The sequence below is a fragment of the Cervus canadensis genome, chromosome 21 (genome assembly GCF_019320065.1).
Source record: "Cervus canadensis isolate Bull #8, Minnesota chromosome 21, ASM1932006v1, whole genome shotgun sequence".
Lineage (NCBI taxonomy): Eukaryota > Metazoa > Chordata > Mammalia > Artiodactyla > Cervidae > Cervus > Cervus canadensis.
Genome location: NC_057406.1, coordinates 28340523 through 28354441, shown reverse-complemented (window position 1 = coordinate 28354441; position 13919 = coordinate 28340523). Strand labels below are relative to the sequence as shown.

At 39.6% G+C, this 13919-nt stretch overlaps 1 protein-coding gene across 7 annotated transcripts in view; it reads right to left on the bottom strand.

Annotated features, from left to right (window-relative positions):
* Nucleotides 1–904: 904 nt before the first annotated feature.
* The window catches only part of PLEKHA5 (pleckstrin homology domain containing A5), a 252442-nt gene continuing 239427 nt past the window's right edge, over nucleotides 905–13919 (bottom strand). For all 7 annotated transcript variants that reach the window (XM_043440565.1, XM_043440558.1, XM_043440559.1 and 4 more), the window contains 6 exons: nucleotides 9530–9739; nucleotides 8534–8674; nucleotides 7937–8061; nucleotides 6136–6281; nucleotides 4423–4528; nucleotides 905–2046 (listed from right to left, as the gene is read on the bottom strand). In XM_043440565.1, coding sequence (XP_043296500.1) covers nucleotides 4434–4528; nucleotides 6136–6281; nucleotides 7937–8061; nucleotides 8534–8674; nucleotides 9530–9739 — 717 coding nt within the window. In that variant the 3' untranslated portion in view covers nucleotides 905–2046; nucleotides 4423–4433. The remainder of the gene's footprint in view (nucleotides 2047–4422; nucleotides 4529–6135; nucleotides 6282–7936; nucleotides 8062–8533; nucleotides 8675–9529; nucleotides 9740–13919) is intronic.

Here is a 13919-nt window from a genome sequence, read left to right as displayed (position 1 = left end):
AAGCCAGAATGAAGAGTTACAACTACTTTATACTGCTTTCTTCAAATTCTCCCTAGCTTCCACGTATTCCAGAATGGGACATTTTTTCCTTCTTGAAATGGTTCAAAAAATGTGCTTAGAGTAAATTCAAAGTAACATACCACACACACCAGTGAAACATAAAGACAAACACTACACAAAAATACCCAAAGGAAACCCAAAGAGTAACATCAATTTTCAACCTCAACATACCCATAAAAACTTGACAACAATCTCTGTATCATGACTAAAGGGAAATCATCATCTGTTGACTATTTCCTTTGAGAAGCCATCTTCAGAAAAAGGTAACAATGTAATCATGTTTATATGGACAGACAGAGCTATACATTCTTCTCCCATTTTCACCTCTCTTTTCATTCACCTCCTACATTACAGACCGTATCTATTTGCACTTCATTTTGTGTGTTTCTGTTTGGATGAATTCTTATACATGTGCATTTTAAATTAAATCTAAATCTGCTTTAACACAGCATGAAAAAAATAAGACTGACCAGTGTCGATTTAGTTTCAACCGTGTTATATAGGAATCCCAAAGCATCACATTTCCTTGTACTCTGGGAACAATATATAGCCTGAACAAAAGGTTATACAGGGAAGGAAATGTAATTGATTCTGAAGAGCGTGAACATCTGCAGAGAATGTGTTGTAAGAGAAAACGATCTCTGAGGGTCCTGCTTATGATGACGAAACGGTTTCTCGTTACCCGGGTCAGAGAAGTAACTTGCTGCCCCTGCCCCCACTCCAAATCCAATCCCTAAGTAGAGCGAGATTATAGATGCTAGAAGCTACTTTCTATGACACCAAAACCAACGGAAAGAGGAAGTAGGTACAGAAGACTTGACAAAACTAAATTTGCCCACTGGTGTTGAAAGGTCAGAGAAACTTTATTCTGGTGCAGATTTTGTCATTAAGTGTAAAGTGATTGTGGTCAGGTCAGTTTTTCTCTCTGAGCTTCAAGTTTCTCAGCTTCGACATGGGAGAGCTGAGTTGGACGACAGATACAGTTCTTTTCTGGTGCTGTCTGCAATGAGATTAACAGACTACTTTTTCATTGAGAAGTCTCTTAAAGTCTCAGACTTTCCATTTCACCTGGGAAGAGCAAAAATTCTAACACAAGTCATTTAAGAACATCAACATTTATTTAACATGATAAAAAAGAAATGAGATATGAACATTTGCATTTAAACAATAGTAAGTAGCCTTTAATACTTACATTACGTGTGCTCATTGTATAATATATACACAATGAACATAATTACATTTGTACACAAACTAAGTACTGGATTTGAAAACCTGCTTATTGCTGTACACATCTAGTCCAATGAAGTAGAAGCCCAGTACTTCAAAATACCTACATTTTAAATTGCTTTTTAAGAAAAAGTAAGCGGTAACATTTGTGTTTAAGCTGACAAGAGTGTGGCAGTAACTGCTGACAATGCAATCTGACTGAGAAATAATTAGAGCAGGAAACGAGACATACTTCACTTAGCAATAATAAAATGGCACATTTTAAATATATATATAAAATTTTTACAAATCAAGTGTGAAACAAAGCATTGCAGTAGCTGAAATGGGAGGAAGGAAAAAAAAAAAAGGAAAACAAGCTTCACTGGAAATAATAACTAAATTTCTGTACTGAAAAGTGAAAAGAAATATAAATCCACCCAGACTTTAGAAACATCAAAACCTGGAGATCAGCAACTATGTAAGCTCTGGCTGTAGACCGCACACTAAGAAGCACCTTTACTTATGTGCTTTGAAATCATAGCAGCAAGCTGGTGTCAGAGTAATAACCTTGAGATTACATTACAGAACCTTGAGTGTACATATGGGCCATTAAAGCTGTTTTGGAATAAACATTTTCCAGAAGTGATAAAACGATGCTCTGTGGCCAAAAGCATCAGAACTATGAATTTCATAGATTTAAAATATACTGTACAATATCTTCTCACATTGCCAAAGGTCCATGTCCTCAGCTCTGAATGGTTTCAGCAGAAGTCAGTATAGCTGAAAAATACAGAGAAGGAAAATTACTTTGACATCTGCAAAGTTAATGAATGAACCTTTCCTAAAGTAACTGAGGGTGACATTCTCTAACAAAAGAACTGACAAGCATGGCCATGAAAATCCTAAAACATAATAACCATTGAAGGACATCATCTCTTCATTTCCATAAGCTTAATTCACAAAGCAAAGAAACATAATGCAGTTAAATTGCAATTCAGATGGAAAAAAGGACCCAAACTTCTGGCTGAATTCAAAAGACTGACAAAATAAGCAGAGATCTGCACAACTTTACTAAAATATGTAGTATTGTATCAAGCTGCCTACACAGTGGTGTGTCTATCTTGTGTGAAACCTCCCTAAGTCTTGCCAAAAAAAGTTTAGAAAATGACACATGCACTTATGAGAAGATGGACTGTAAAATAACGCAAGCTTGAATGCCACTGGTTGGTTGTGATGACTGCATGCCACAAGGTTAGAAAATATCCAGCAAACCCTGGATCTCAAGCCAGCAGGTAACACAGTGGTTCTTGGGACAAAAGTAAAACAAAACAAAATCCAGTAATAACAACTTAAGGAACCTGGCCATGTATTCGAGTTTTAACTGTAAACATTACTAACTGTCATAATGGTCTGAGTACAGTGAGTTGTAACTTGTTTATTGAACCAAAAGATAATGAGAGTGGCTCTTAGAGTATGTCACCAGGATGACAGAGGCCATTGATCAACTCTTCGCACAGGCGGCATCAAGGGAACATAATGCTTATTATCCCCATGTTTGGTGTTATTCTGTCACTAGTGGCAACTGCCACTTCTGAATGTATTAAAAGTTTAAATGTATGAGTGACTGAAGAAAGATACAAGTAAGACTACAACAAAGATGGGGTTTACAACCCCAGAAAGGATGACAATCCTGCAGAGATCCAAATGACAACAAGCGAAGCCTCTTCCGGGCTCCAGATAGACATGATCTCAAAAAAGTTATCGATACAAGAAAGTTAAACATAAATCATCTGGCTGAAAAAAAAAGGCACATAGGTTAGAGCTTCTACCAAAAAAGGTGTGAATGGAAGTAGATTCTAGAAAATGTGAGCACTACTGGATGAAAAACTGAGTCAAGTTAGTGTCTGTAGTCATTTATTTTGAGAATCCAAAAATCAAAGAACATGTTTATAATTATGCTCAAAAAATCTGTAGGTGTTTTCATAGCTTTAACTGTTTAACACAAATAGGTGGTAATCCTAAGACACTAAACATTCGAAGATCTGGCAGATACTAGGAGGGAAAAAAGTGCAGAAAAAGACATAAAATGCTCGCTCTATACCTCACAGCTTTTCTGAAAAATAAAGTACGTAAGTACAAAATTGACATAAAATGCACCAGTTGTTGATAAAGTTTAAAAGTAAGACTTCAGGGGGCTTCCCTGGTGGCCCAGGGGTAAAGAATCCACCTGCCAATGCACGAGACACGGGTTGGATCCCTCATCCAGGAAGATCCCACATGCTGTGAGAACAGCCAGCCTGAGCACAGCTATGGAGCCTGAGCTCTAGAGCCGGGAGCTCCAACTACTGGAGCCTGTGAGCCCCGGAGCCTACGCTCTGTGACAAGAGAAGCCACCGCAACGAGAAGTCCATGAACCGCAACTACAGATAGACGCCACTTGCTGCAACTAGAGAAAAGCCCGCACCGCAACAAAGATCGAGCACAGCCAAAAATAAAGGCATAAAATTAAGGGGGAAAAAAAAGGACCTTAGAAAATGATTCTCAGTTCTAAATTGTGGTCAAAGGAATACTGGTCGAGAAAGGGCCTTCCTCCCTGTCCCCACTCGTGGCTTTTAGAGAACTACTTTACTGACTTAAAAGTATTTAGAAATAATTTCTGATGGATCTTCAAAGGTTTTAGATTCCATATCTAGTTGGCTGTACCGTGACCTTCTCGTAATCCTTAAAAATAATGAGCAAACTGTCAATATGGAAGATACGTCACCCTGACTGTGAAAAACATTTCTGGATCAAAATGTAATGACTTGAACAGAATTCTCAGACCTGACTGTGGAAGGAACCATGAGCTGGGAACACAGCTGCAAAACACCAGGGGGCCTGTCCTGGCACAGGCCCTTCCCTCCGAGTTTGGCTGTTTTTACAGACGATGAAAGAAGAGACAGGGAAAATGCGGTCACGGAGCGCATCACTGAAGGGCCGATGTTGGAAAAGTTTTACTGCCCATGGTTTAAATGCTTGGTCTACCTGCTCTGCCAACTAACCACTAATACACAGGACAGAACTCATTGCAGGTTTTGGTCACTCAAACAACAGAGGAATAAAAGTCAAGTTGACAACTTTAACGGCGAACCACAGAGTCGAAAGGAAATGACGTACCTGTCGTGAGACTACACACACATGAAGTGTGAGCCTTCGGTGAGCTGCGGCTGCGCGGACGGGACGGGTGACGCGGAGGAGCCGGGAGACGGAGGCAGGCTTTGCGCTGGAACACACCGAGAAAATGGGACAGGGTCAAACCCCGCAGACACCTCTGGGGCCGAAAATCCTGACGCTGGGGTCCCAGCACGGTCAGAACATGTGTCGGGAAGGAATTATTAGCTGCATTTCGCTTCTGCATTTTGGCTATTCTGACAGCTAATTATTCAGGATGAAATGTCTCTTGAAGACTGTTTAAAAATTCTTCTTCCTTGTACACCTTAAACTTATATAACGTTATATGCCAATTATATTGCAGTGAAACTGGAAAAAAATGAAGAATTCTCTCTCCTTTTTAATTTTTTTCTTTCAAGGTTAATTTTCAGGTGTCTATTAGTCACTTAACCCTTTGGGTCTCACTTTAAAAGGCTTTTCTAGTTCCACGCAGCTAAATATTACAGATGGTCTAAGTGTTGTGGTTTAAATACACCCACATAGCCTTTTGGGCTTCTCTGGTGGCACAGTGGTAAAGAATCTGGCTGCCAGCGCAAGAGACCCCAGATTCGTTCTCTGGGTCGGGAAGACCCCTGGAGTAGGAAATGGTAACCCACTCTAGTATTCTTGTCTGGAAAATCCCATGGACAGAGGAGCCTAGCTGACTACCGTCCATGGGGTTGCAGGGTGGGATAGGACTGAGCATACACACACACACATACCCCTTTAACCCAGACCTGCTATAAGAATAACCTGATGTAACCAATGATAATTTTTTGTAAAAAATGAGAATGCCCATGCACATTGCCTTTAAAGTGATAAGAGACAAGGAAAAGACAGTGCTTCATATTGGTTACAAAGGAACATGGCTGATAATATACATTTACATGTTACAGGTATATAAGATACAGAAAATGCTCTTAAGAACTGTCCTAGGTAATTGAATTTCATTGTGCTTACCCTTCTGCAAAAAGACTAGGGGTGGGGGATGGGAGGCAGAGAAAGGATTACTAAGAATAGATTTTGCTTATGGACTATTGAGAAGGAAAGTTGATGATTTATACCAGTGGTATGATTCTCCTACCCCCCTTTCCTTGCCAAAAATCATTAAAAAAGAAAAAAGATTTTGAAGAATCCAGAAAGTATAAAAGAATAGCATAGACAAAAATGTATTTTTTTTGGACATGCTATACAGATTATGACCTTTTACTATCAGAGATATGGATTTACTATCAGAGGTTGGATTATGGTAGGAGCTAAGTAAGTAAATCCATTCGACTATTAATAGTTTAGATACTCAATCTCCCAGGGTTCCCAGATGGGGAGAGGTTTATGAATACTCTGGGAATGCAATGTCAGAGAAATAGGTAAAATTTCCAAGTAGTAAAAGACCTTCTTAGAAAAAAGTTTTAAGGTATGTGTTAAGGTTAAGATCAAAAAAACAAACAAAAAGAAGGAAGTGACGTCCAAGTCAGAGAGAGGGCAGCTCTGGCTGCTGAGACAGGACTGGCCCTGGGCTTCTGAGTAGCAGCAGTCTTCCTGACCATGCAGGTGTGGGAAGGCGAAGACCTCTCAGTCTGCAGCTGATGTCCCCGAGTAGCCCCCTTGCTAGAGTCTCCATATGGCAAATAAATTCAGAGGTTCAGAGGAAGCAGCGGTTAGGAAACGGGTAATATCTACCTGCCATTGTCTGATTTCCTCTAGAAGCCTCAGGAGTTAGTTCGTAAGAAAGAACATTTTCTTCCTGCTCATGAATATCGTCCTTTGTATCTTCTGCAGGGGGGCCTTCTGGTTTATGATTTGGGATCTGTGACTCCTCTTGAGGGCTAATGAAAATAGAAAGGTATTTTAAAATTTGTTATTTTTTAATCTATTATTATTATTTTGCCTGCAGAGTGTGTGGAATCCTAGGTTCCCAATCAGGGACTGAACCCACACCCCCTGTGTTGAAAGTGTGAAGTCTTAACCACTAGATTACCAGGGAAGTCCCCCAAAATTTGTTATATTAGAATGCAATTTTTTTCTTCCAACTTAGTATTATGAAAAATCTTCACAGAAACGATGTCGCCATCTATACTTCTCAACTGCTAACATTTTGCTCAAATTTTTTTTAAATCCACATTTTGTCAATTTTATTTCATTCTAAACCCTCAGCCTGCTCCCCAAATTATTTTCAAGCAGATTAAGGACATATCACTCAATCTGTAAATACCATCAGATATCCAGTCAGTATTCAAATGATTTCAACTGCTTTATAACATCATAAGAGTTACCTGTTTAAATCAGGATCCAAACGAAGTCTGATTATATTTGCCTGACAAGTCCCTTAATGTCTACTTTAATCTAAAGTACACCACCCCAAGGCTTCCCTGCTGGCTCAGTGGTGAAGAACCTGCCTGCTAATGCAGGAGACATGGGTTCAACCCCTGATCCAGGGAGATCCCACATGCCTCGGGGCAACTAAGCCTGTGCATCACAACTACTGAGCCCACAAGCCTAGAACCCACGCTCCCTAACGAGAGAAGTCACTGCAGTGAGAAGCCCGAGCACCGCCACAAAGAGGAGCCCTGCTCAGAGCAGCTACAGACAGCCCTACAGCAGCAATGAAGACCCAGTGCAGCCAAAAATAAATGAGTAAATGAAACAAAACACAAACTAAAAGACCCCAGATTCACTTCTGCTATTCTTTTCAGAGATAAAGGCACCCTTACTACATGAAAACACAGTATTTCTCTTTTCCAGCACTGAGAATGTTTTTATGGAGGGTGAGATTAAGGCTATACATTTTAAAAGGCTAGTTAACAAATACAGTTAAAAAATAAACAGAAAATCACTATAATTTTTGGAATGCTTATCAGACAGCTTAGACAGCTGATCAACATCTGTCATTATACAGACAACGATAAGGTGCTTACTTTGCTACAGCTTGTGTGCCTAGAGATAGTTAGGAAGTTTGAGGTCAATATGTACACACGGCTATATTTAAAGTGGATTACCAACAAAGTGCTACTGAGTGGCACAGGGAACTCTGCTCAGTGTTACGTGGCAGCCTGGTTGGGAAGGGAGTCTGGGGGAGAATGGATACACATACATGTCTGGCTGAGTCCCTCTGCTGTCCACCTGAAACTGTCACAATACTGTTCATCGGCTATACTCCAGTGTAAAATAAAAAGCTAAAAAAATTTTTTAAAGGTATTTATTGATCACTTCCTAGGTGTTTAGCACAGAGTTAAGTGTGCTTATTTAATCCTTACAACACACTTGTGAGATGGTTACTACTATTACCCTCATTTCTACAGGTGAGGTACTTGCATTTAGGAAGGTTATGTAACTTGCTTAAGATCTTACAGCTTGTATGTAGATATTCTGGGAGTGGCATCTAAGACCTCTGACCATGAAGCTTACCATTTCTAAGCAGGTGAATTTAATTTAGTGAGTGAATGACCCCTTTGTCTGCTGGTTTGTTTTCTCTAATTATTACCTGTATGGCACACGCTCAGGCATCTCTTTTTTGTCTCCTTCTTTATCCATCACTTCCTCAGAATTCACTTCATTTGGCTCAGGTGTGAAAAGTGTTTCAGAAAAAACATTTTCAGTTTTTTTAAACTATGGAAGAAGGAAAAATTTGCTTTTTCAAATGATTTTTTTTTTTTTACCATATTTGCTATATGAGTGAATTATCTAGAATGATTCCCAAATAAAAGTTTATTAAACACCATATCAAATATTTACTGAAATATATTTTAAAATCAAGTATATTAAAAATAGTGATATCCTTTCCTACATCAGAAGGACAGAAAGTACACTGCCATTAGCTAGCTGCTTTGGGATTAAAGATTCTTTAATTGGAGTACTGGTAATTTATTCTAGCCTTGACGGATCATGTTTTAAGTTTTCAATTAACCCAGTTTTTGAAGTGGCTGAATATATTGATCAAATTACATGAAACCTGTCATTTCACTGAGATCTGCATCCTCTGTGACAGAATGCCACACAAAACTATCTTCAACCTTCCCACCTGATCTCATCTTAAAAAATCTATCCCTTTGGAATATGTGTCCTAAAACAATCTCTCTACCTCTTCGCTGAAATCCGTATTTTGAGGTTCAGCTTCTTTTAGTTGAACAGTGTCTGTGGTAGGAGTGTCAAGGTTTGGCTTCATGTCATTTTCTCTGATGGCAGCGTCCAGTTCCTTAGAGTTATCATCCTTTCTTCGAGCCTGTTCAACAGATAGGCAGTACTTTTAGATTCATACTATACAGGTATGCGTAGTTTCTAGGTAGTACCTGCTAATTTCTTTTTTTAAGTTGGCCCTTCATTTGCAAGGTTTCCTTATGAGAAACAACAGAGACATCTTATATATATTAATCGTCTATTTGGTAATGTGTAGAATGTACAGTTACTTAACTGTTAACCTCTCCTAGAAATGCCTGCTCTCCAACTACACTAAGAGGAGATTTCCATGATGATGGGGAGGCACCTTCAGTGAGTCCACATCAACAAACAGGGATCGACCTACTGAAGCCTCTGGAAAGACTCCCTAGTCTGCTCTGATTTATGAATCAGGATAACCAACAAACAAATAATAAGAGATGGAATGTTGTCTCTTTATAAGACTGAAGTTAAAATGTGCTGCATAGTACAACTTTTATCTGAAGCTCTCCCCTGCTATAATTTAGGTCAGGCTAAATTAGGATACACAGTACTGCACATTTTATTGGGAGGGGAATTGGGGACTATCTTACATGGCATTTTACATGTGTTGAAAGCAAATTTTATCTTTTTAGTATTTCTGTGACATATACAGGACAGGTTGTGTCTTTATTTGATTTATAGTAGAGGAGATTAAGTTTACAACCAATAGGAGGGCAACAAGTAATTTAGCCCAGGTTTTTTGAACCCAGGGCTATTTCCATTTTACTAAGCTGTCTTGGCATATCATAAGAGTTAACTAATATAACTATCTATGTTTCCAATATTTAAAATCCCATCTACCATGTAACTCTATGATTGTAAGATTCAAGTGATATTAGATTTACCCACAAGAATGAGTAAAAACAACTGATATATATACCTGGGTAATCCTGAATGGATTTTCCCTTAAGTTTGAAGGACTTGGTAAGGGTGACTGGTCTAAAGCACCAATAAGATTTAATCCTTTTTTCTTTTCCCTTAAGCATGCTTGTTGATGCCTTCTGATTCTCTCCATTTGTTCTTCCACAGTCATCCTAGGTCGAGTGCTTTCAGCCAAACAGAGCTGTTCCACTGCACTTCTTGGTCGTTCCTTTAAATTGAAAATAAACAGATGAATCCTGAATACAGGGCAACTTCTGAAAAGTATGTTAAAATAAAAAATAGTTCTAAACTGGACTTCCCTGATGGCACAGTGGATACGAACCTGCCTACCAATGCAGAGGACATGGTTCAATCCCTGGTCTGGGAAGATCCCACGTGGCACAGAGCAACTGTGCCACCAAAGTCCTTGCTCTAAAGTTCCTGAGCTGCAACTGCTGAAGCATGCAGGCCTTACTACCCCTGCTCCACAAGAGAGGCCACCACAGTGAAAAGCCCATGCACCACAGTGAGGAGTAGCTCCTGATTGCCACAACTAGAGAAAAGCCCTTGAAAAAAGAAGCAAGAAGATGCAGCACAAAAATAAAAAGTTTTTTTTTTAATTAAAAAAAAAAAAAAAGCATTTTAAAATGCATTTATTTTGTTGGCAAAACCAAAAGTGGCAGGTTTAGATGTCATTTACATTACACCAGAAAGGCAGATTACTTTATGAGTGCACTGATGCATGAGCAGTGATGGAAAGCAAGAGAGGTGGGAGGTAGGGGAGAAAAGAGGAACTTAAGGAAGGTATTTGCTTGTTTTAAAAAAAATACCAAAGGGTATGGCAGCTCTGAAGTGATCCTACCTCACAGTTCTAAAATGGGAAATTGTATAAAACTCAAATTAGGAGAAAAAAGAGGCATAGCTTCTAAATATCACTAACTTTTTTTTTTTCTATGCTGCACAAGATTTTCATAGTGAGATGTGGGTTCTAGTTCCCTGACCAGGGATCAAACCTGGGCCCCCTGCACTGGGAGAGTGAAGTTTTAGCCACTTGACCACCAGGGAAGTCCCTCAGTAATTTCTTTTATTATAATAAAAAATGTAATGTTTCAAGTCACACATTTTTTTTTTACTGTGAAAAGGCTGGTAGAGAAGACATTCTTGGTTTATAGGCAGTAATAAAACTATGGAAGAATTTATTTTCTATAAATCAGATGACTATATTTTATATATATATGTGTGTGTGTATATACATATATATACATTTACATGGTTCACTTTTATGATTTACTGAATGGTTTAAAAATATCAGTCACATTAAACAATCAGTTCTTACTTCTCACTTTCTTACTAAGTACACCAATAACTGTCATAAGGAAATTTTAGCTTATTTGATATAACAGAAATTTTAAGAGATTAAACATGTATGGACATCACTAGATGTCAACACCGAAATCAGACTGATTATATTCTTTGCAGCCAAAGATGAAGAAGCTCTATGCAGTCAGCAAAAACCGGGAGCTGACTGTGGCTCAGATCATGAACTCCTTATTGCCAAATTCAGACTTAAATCGAAGAAAGTGGGGAAAACCGCTAGACCATTCAGGTATGACCTAAATTAAATCCCTAATGATTATACAGTGGAAGTGAGAAATAGATTTAAGGGACTAGATCTGATAGCCAGTGTGCCTGCTGAACTATGGACAGAGGTTCATGACACTGTACAGGAGACAGGGATCAAAACCATCCCCAAGAAAAAGAAATGTACAAAGCAAAATGGCAGTCTGGGGAGGCCTTATAAATATCTGTGAAAAGAAGAGAAGCGAAAAGCAAAGGAGAAAAGGAAAGATATACCCATTGGAATGCAGAGTCCAAAGAATAGCAAGGAGAGATAAGAAAGCCTTCCTCAAAAAAAAAAAGAAAAGAAAGCCTTCCTCAGAATTAATGCAAAGAAAGAGAGGAAAACGATAGAATGGGAAAGACTAGAGATCTCTTCAAGAAAATTAGAAACACCAAGGGAATATTTCATGCAAAGATGGGCTCTATAAAGGACAGAAATGGTATGGACCTGACAGAAGCAGAAGATATTAAGAAGAGGTGGCAAGAATACACAGAAGAACTGTACAAAAAAGATCTTCATGACCCAGATAATCACGATGGTGTGATCACTCACCTAGAGCCAGACATCCTAGAATGTGAAGTCAAGCGGGCCTTAGGAAGCATCACTATGAACAAAGCTAGTGGAGGTGATGGAATTCCAGTTGACCTATTTCAAATCCTAAAAGATGATGCTGTCAAAGTGCTTCACTCAATATGTCAGCAAATTTGGAAAACTCAGCAGTGGCCACAGGGCTGGAAAAGGTCAGTTTTCATTCCAATCCCAAAGAAAGGCAATGCCAAAGAACGTTCAAACTACTGCACAATTGCACTCGTCTCACACGCTAGTAAAGTAATGCTCAAAATTCTCCAAGCCAGGCTTCAACAATATGTGAACCGTGAACTTCCAGATGTTCAAGTTGGTTTTAGAAAAGGCAGAGGAACCAGAGATCAAATTGCCAACATTTGCTGGATCATCGAAAAAGCAAGAGAGTTCCAGAAAAACATCTATTTCTGCTTTATTGACTATGCCAAAGCCTTTGACTGTGTGGATCACAATAAACTGGAAAATTCTGAAAGAGATGGGAATACCAGACCACCTGACCTGCCTCTTGAGGAACCTGTATGCAGGTCAGGAAGCAACAGTTAGAACTGGACATGGAACAACAGACTGGTTCCAATTAAGAAAAGGAGTATGTCAAGGCTGTATATTGTCACCCTGCTTATTTAACTTATATGCAGAATACATCATGAGAAACGCTGGGCTGGAAGAAGCACAAGCTGGAATCAAGATTGCCAGGAGAAATATCAATAACCTCAGATATGCAGATGACACCACCCTTATGACGGAAAGTGAAGAAGAACTAAAGAGCCTCTTGATGAAAGTGAAAGAGGAGAGTGAATAAGTTGGCTTAAAGCTCAACATTCAGAAAACTAAGATCATGGCATCTGGTCCCATCACTTCATGGCAAATAGAAGTGGCTATTTCCACAAGTGGAAACAGTGGCTGCCTTTATTGTTTTGGGCTCCAAAATCATTGCAGATGGTGATTGCAGCCATGAACTTAAAAGATGCTTACTCCTTGGAAGGAAAGTTATGACCAACCTAGAGAGCATATTAAAAAGCAGAGACATTGCTTTGCCAACAAAGGTCCATCTAGTCAAGGCTATGGTTTTTCCAGTAGTCATGTATGGATGTGAGAGTTAGACTATAAAGAAAGCTGAGCACAGAAGAATTGATGCTTTTGAACTGTGGTGTGGGAGAAGACTCTTAAGAGTCCCTTGGAGTGCAAGGAGATCCAACCAGTCCATCCTAAAGGAGATCAGCCCTGGGTGTTCATTGGAAGGACTGATGTTGAAGCGAAACTCCAATATTTTGGCCAACTGATGTGAAGAGCTGCCTCATTTGAAAAGACCCTGATGCTGGGAAAGATTGAGGGCAGGAGGAGACGGGGACGACAGAGGATGAGATGGTTGGATGACATCAATGACTCAGTGGACATGAGTTTGGGTCAACTCTGGGAGTTGGTGACGGACAGGGAGGCCTGGCGTGCTGCAGTTCATTGGGTCGCAAAGAGTCAGACACGACTGAGTGACTGAACTGAACTGAACGGAAGATCTACAGGAGAGAGTGCATAGGTGTTTTGTGTCCTCTGGACTCAACTGCTAAAGGCTGACTAGGATGGTGGTGTGGAGTTGCTAGAGTTTTGGAAAGAACTCAGGGCAGAGGTTAAGTATTTCTGTGACTAAGCAGTTGAAGAACCTGGCAGTCCATTGGTTCCCAAAGAGTCGGACACAAATGAGCAACTAGGTGCACAGTGAGAAGCAATATACCCGGATAACAGCCAAGATCGTTTTCTCTCCACTGCAACCTAAATGTGTCTGCAGGGACTTCTCTGGTAGTCCAGTGGATAAGACTCCACACTCCCAATGCAGGGGAGCCAGGTTCGATCCCTGGTTGGGGAACTAAGATCCCACATACTGCAGCTGAGCTCGTATGCCACAGATACTGAGCTCGTGTACTCGAGAGCCTGTGTGCCCCAACTAGAGAAGCCCATGCACAGCAAAGGCAAAGCTGGTGTGCAGCAGTGCAGACCCAGCACAGTCAAAAAATAAATAAATAAAAATGAAATGTATCTGCCGGGCAGCCGTCACAGCTCTAGAACTGTATTTTATTGTAGAGAATGTCTTAAAAGAGTTCATGTAGAAACTAAAAGGGAAATGAAAACTGAAAAGCATGAAAGTGCAGAAATGATCATGCTTCTCATTTAGTTGTAAATGAAAACATTTGTTTTTGCAGGAAAAAAAAAGTAT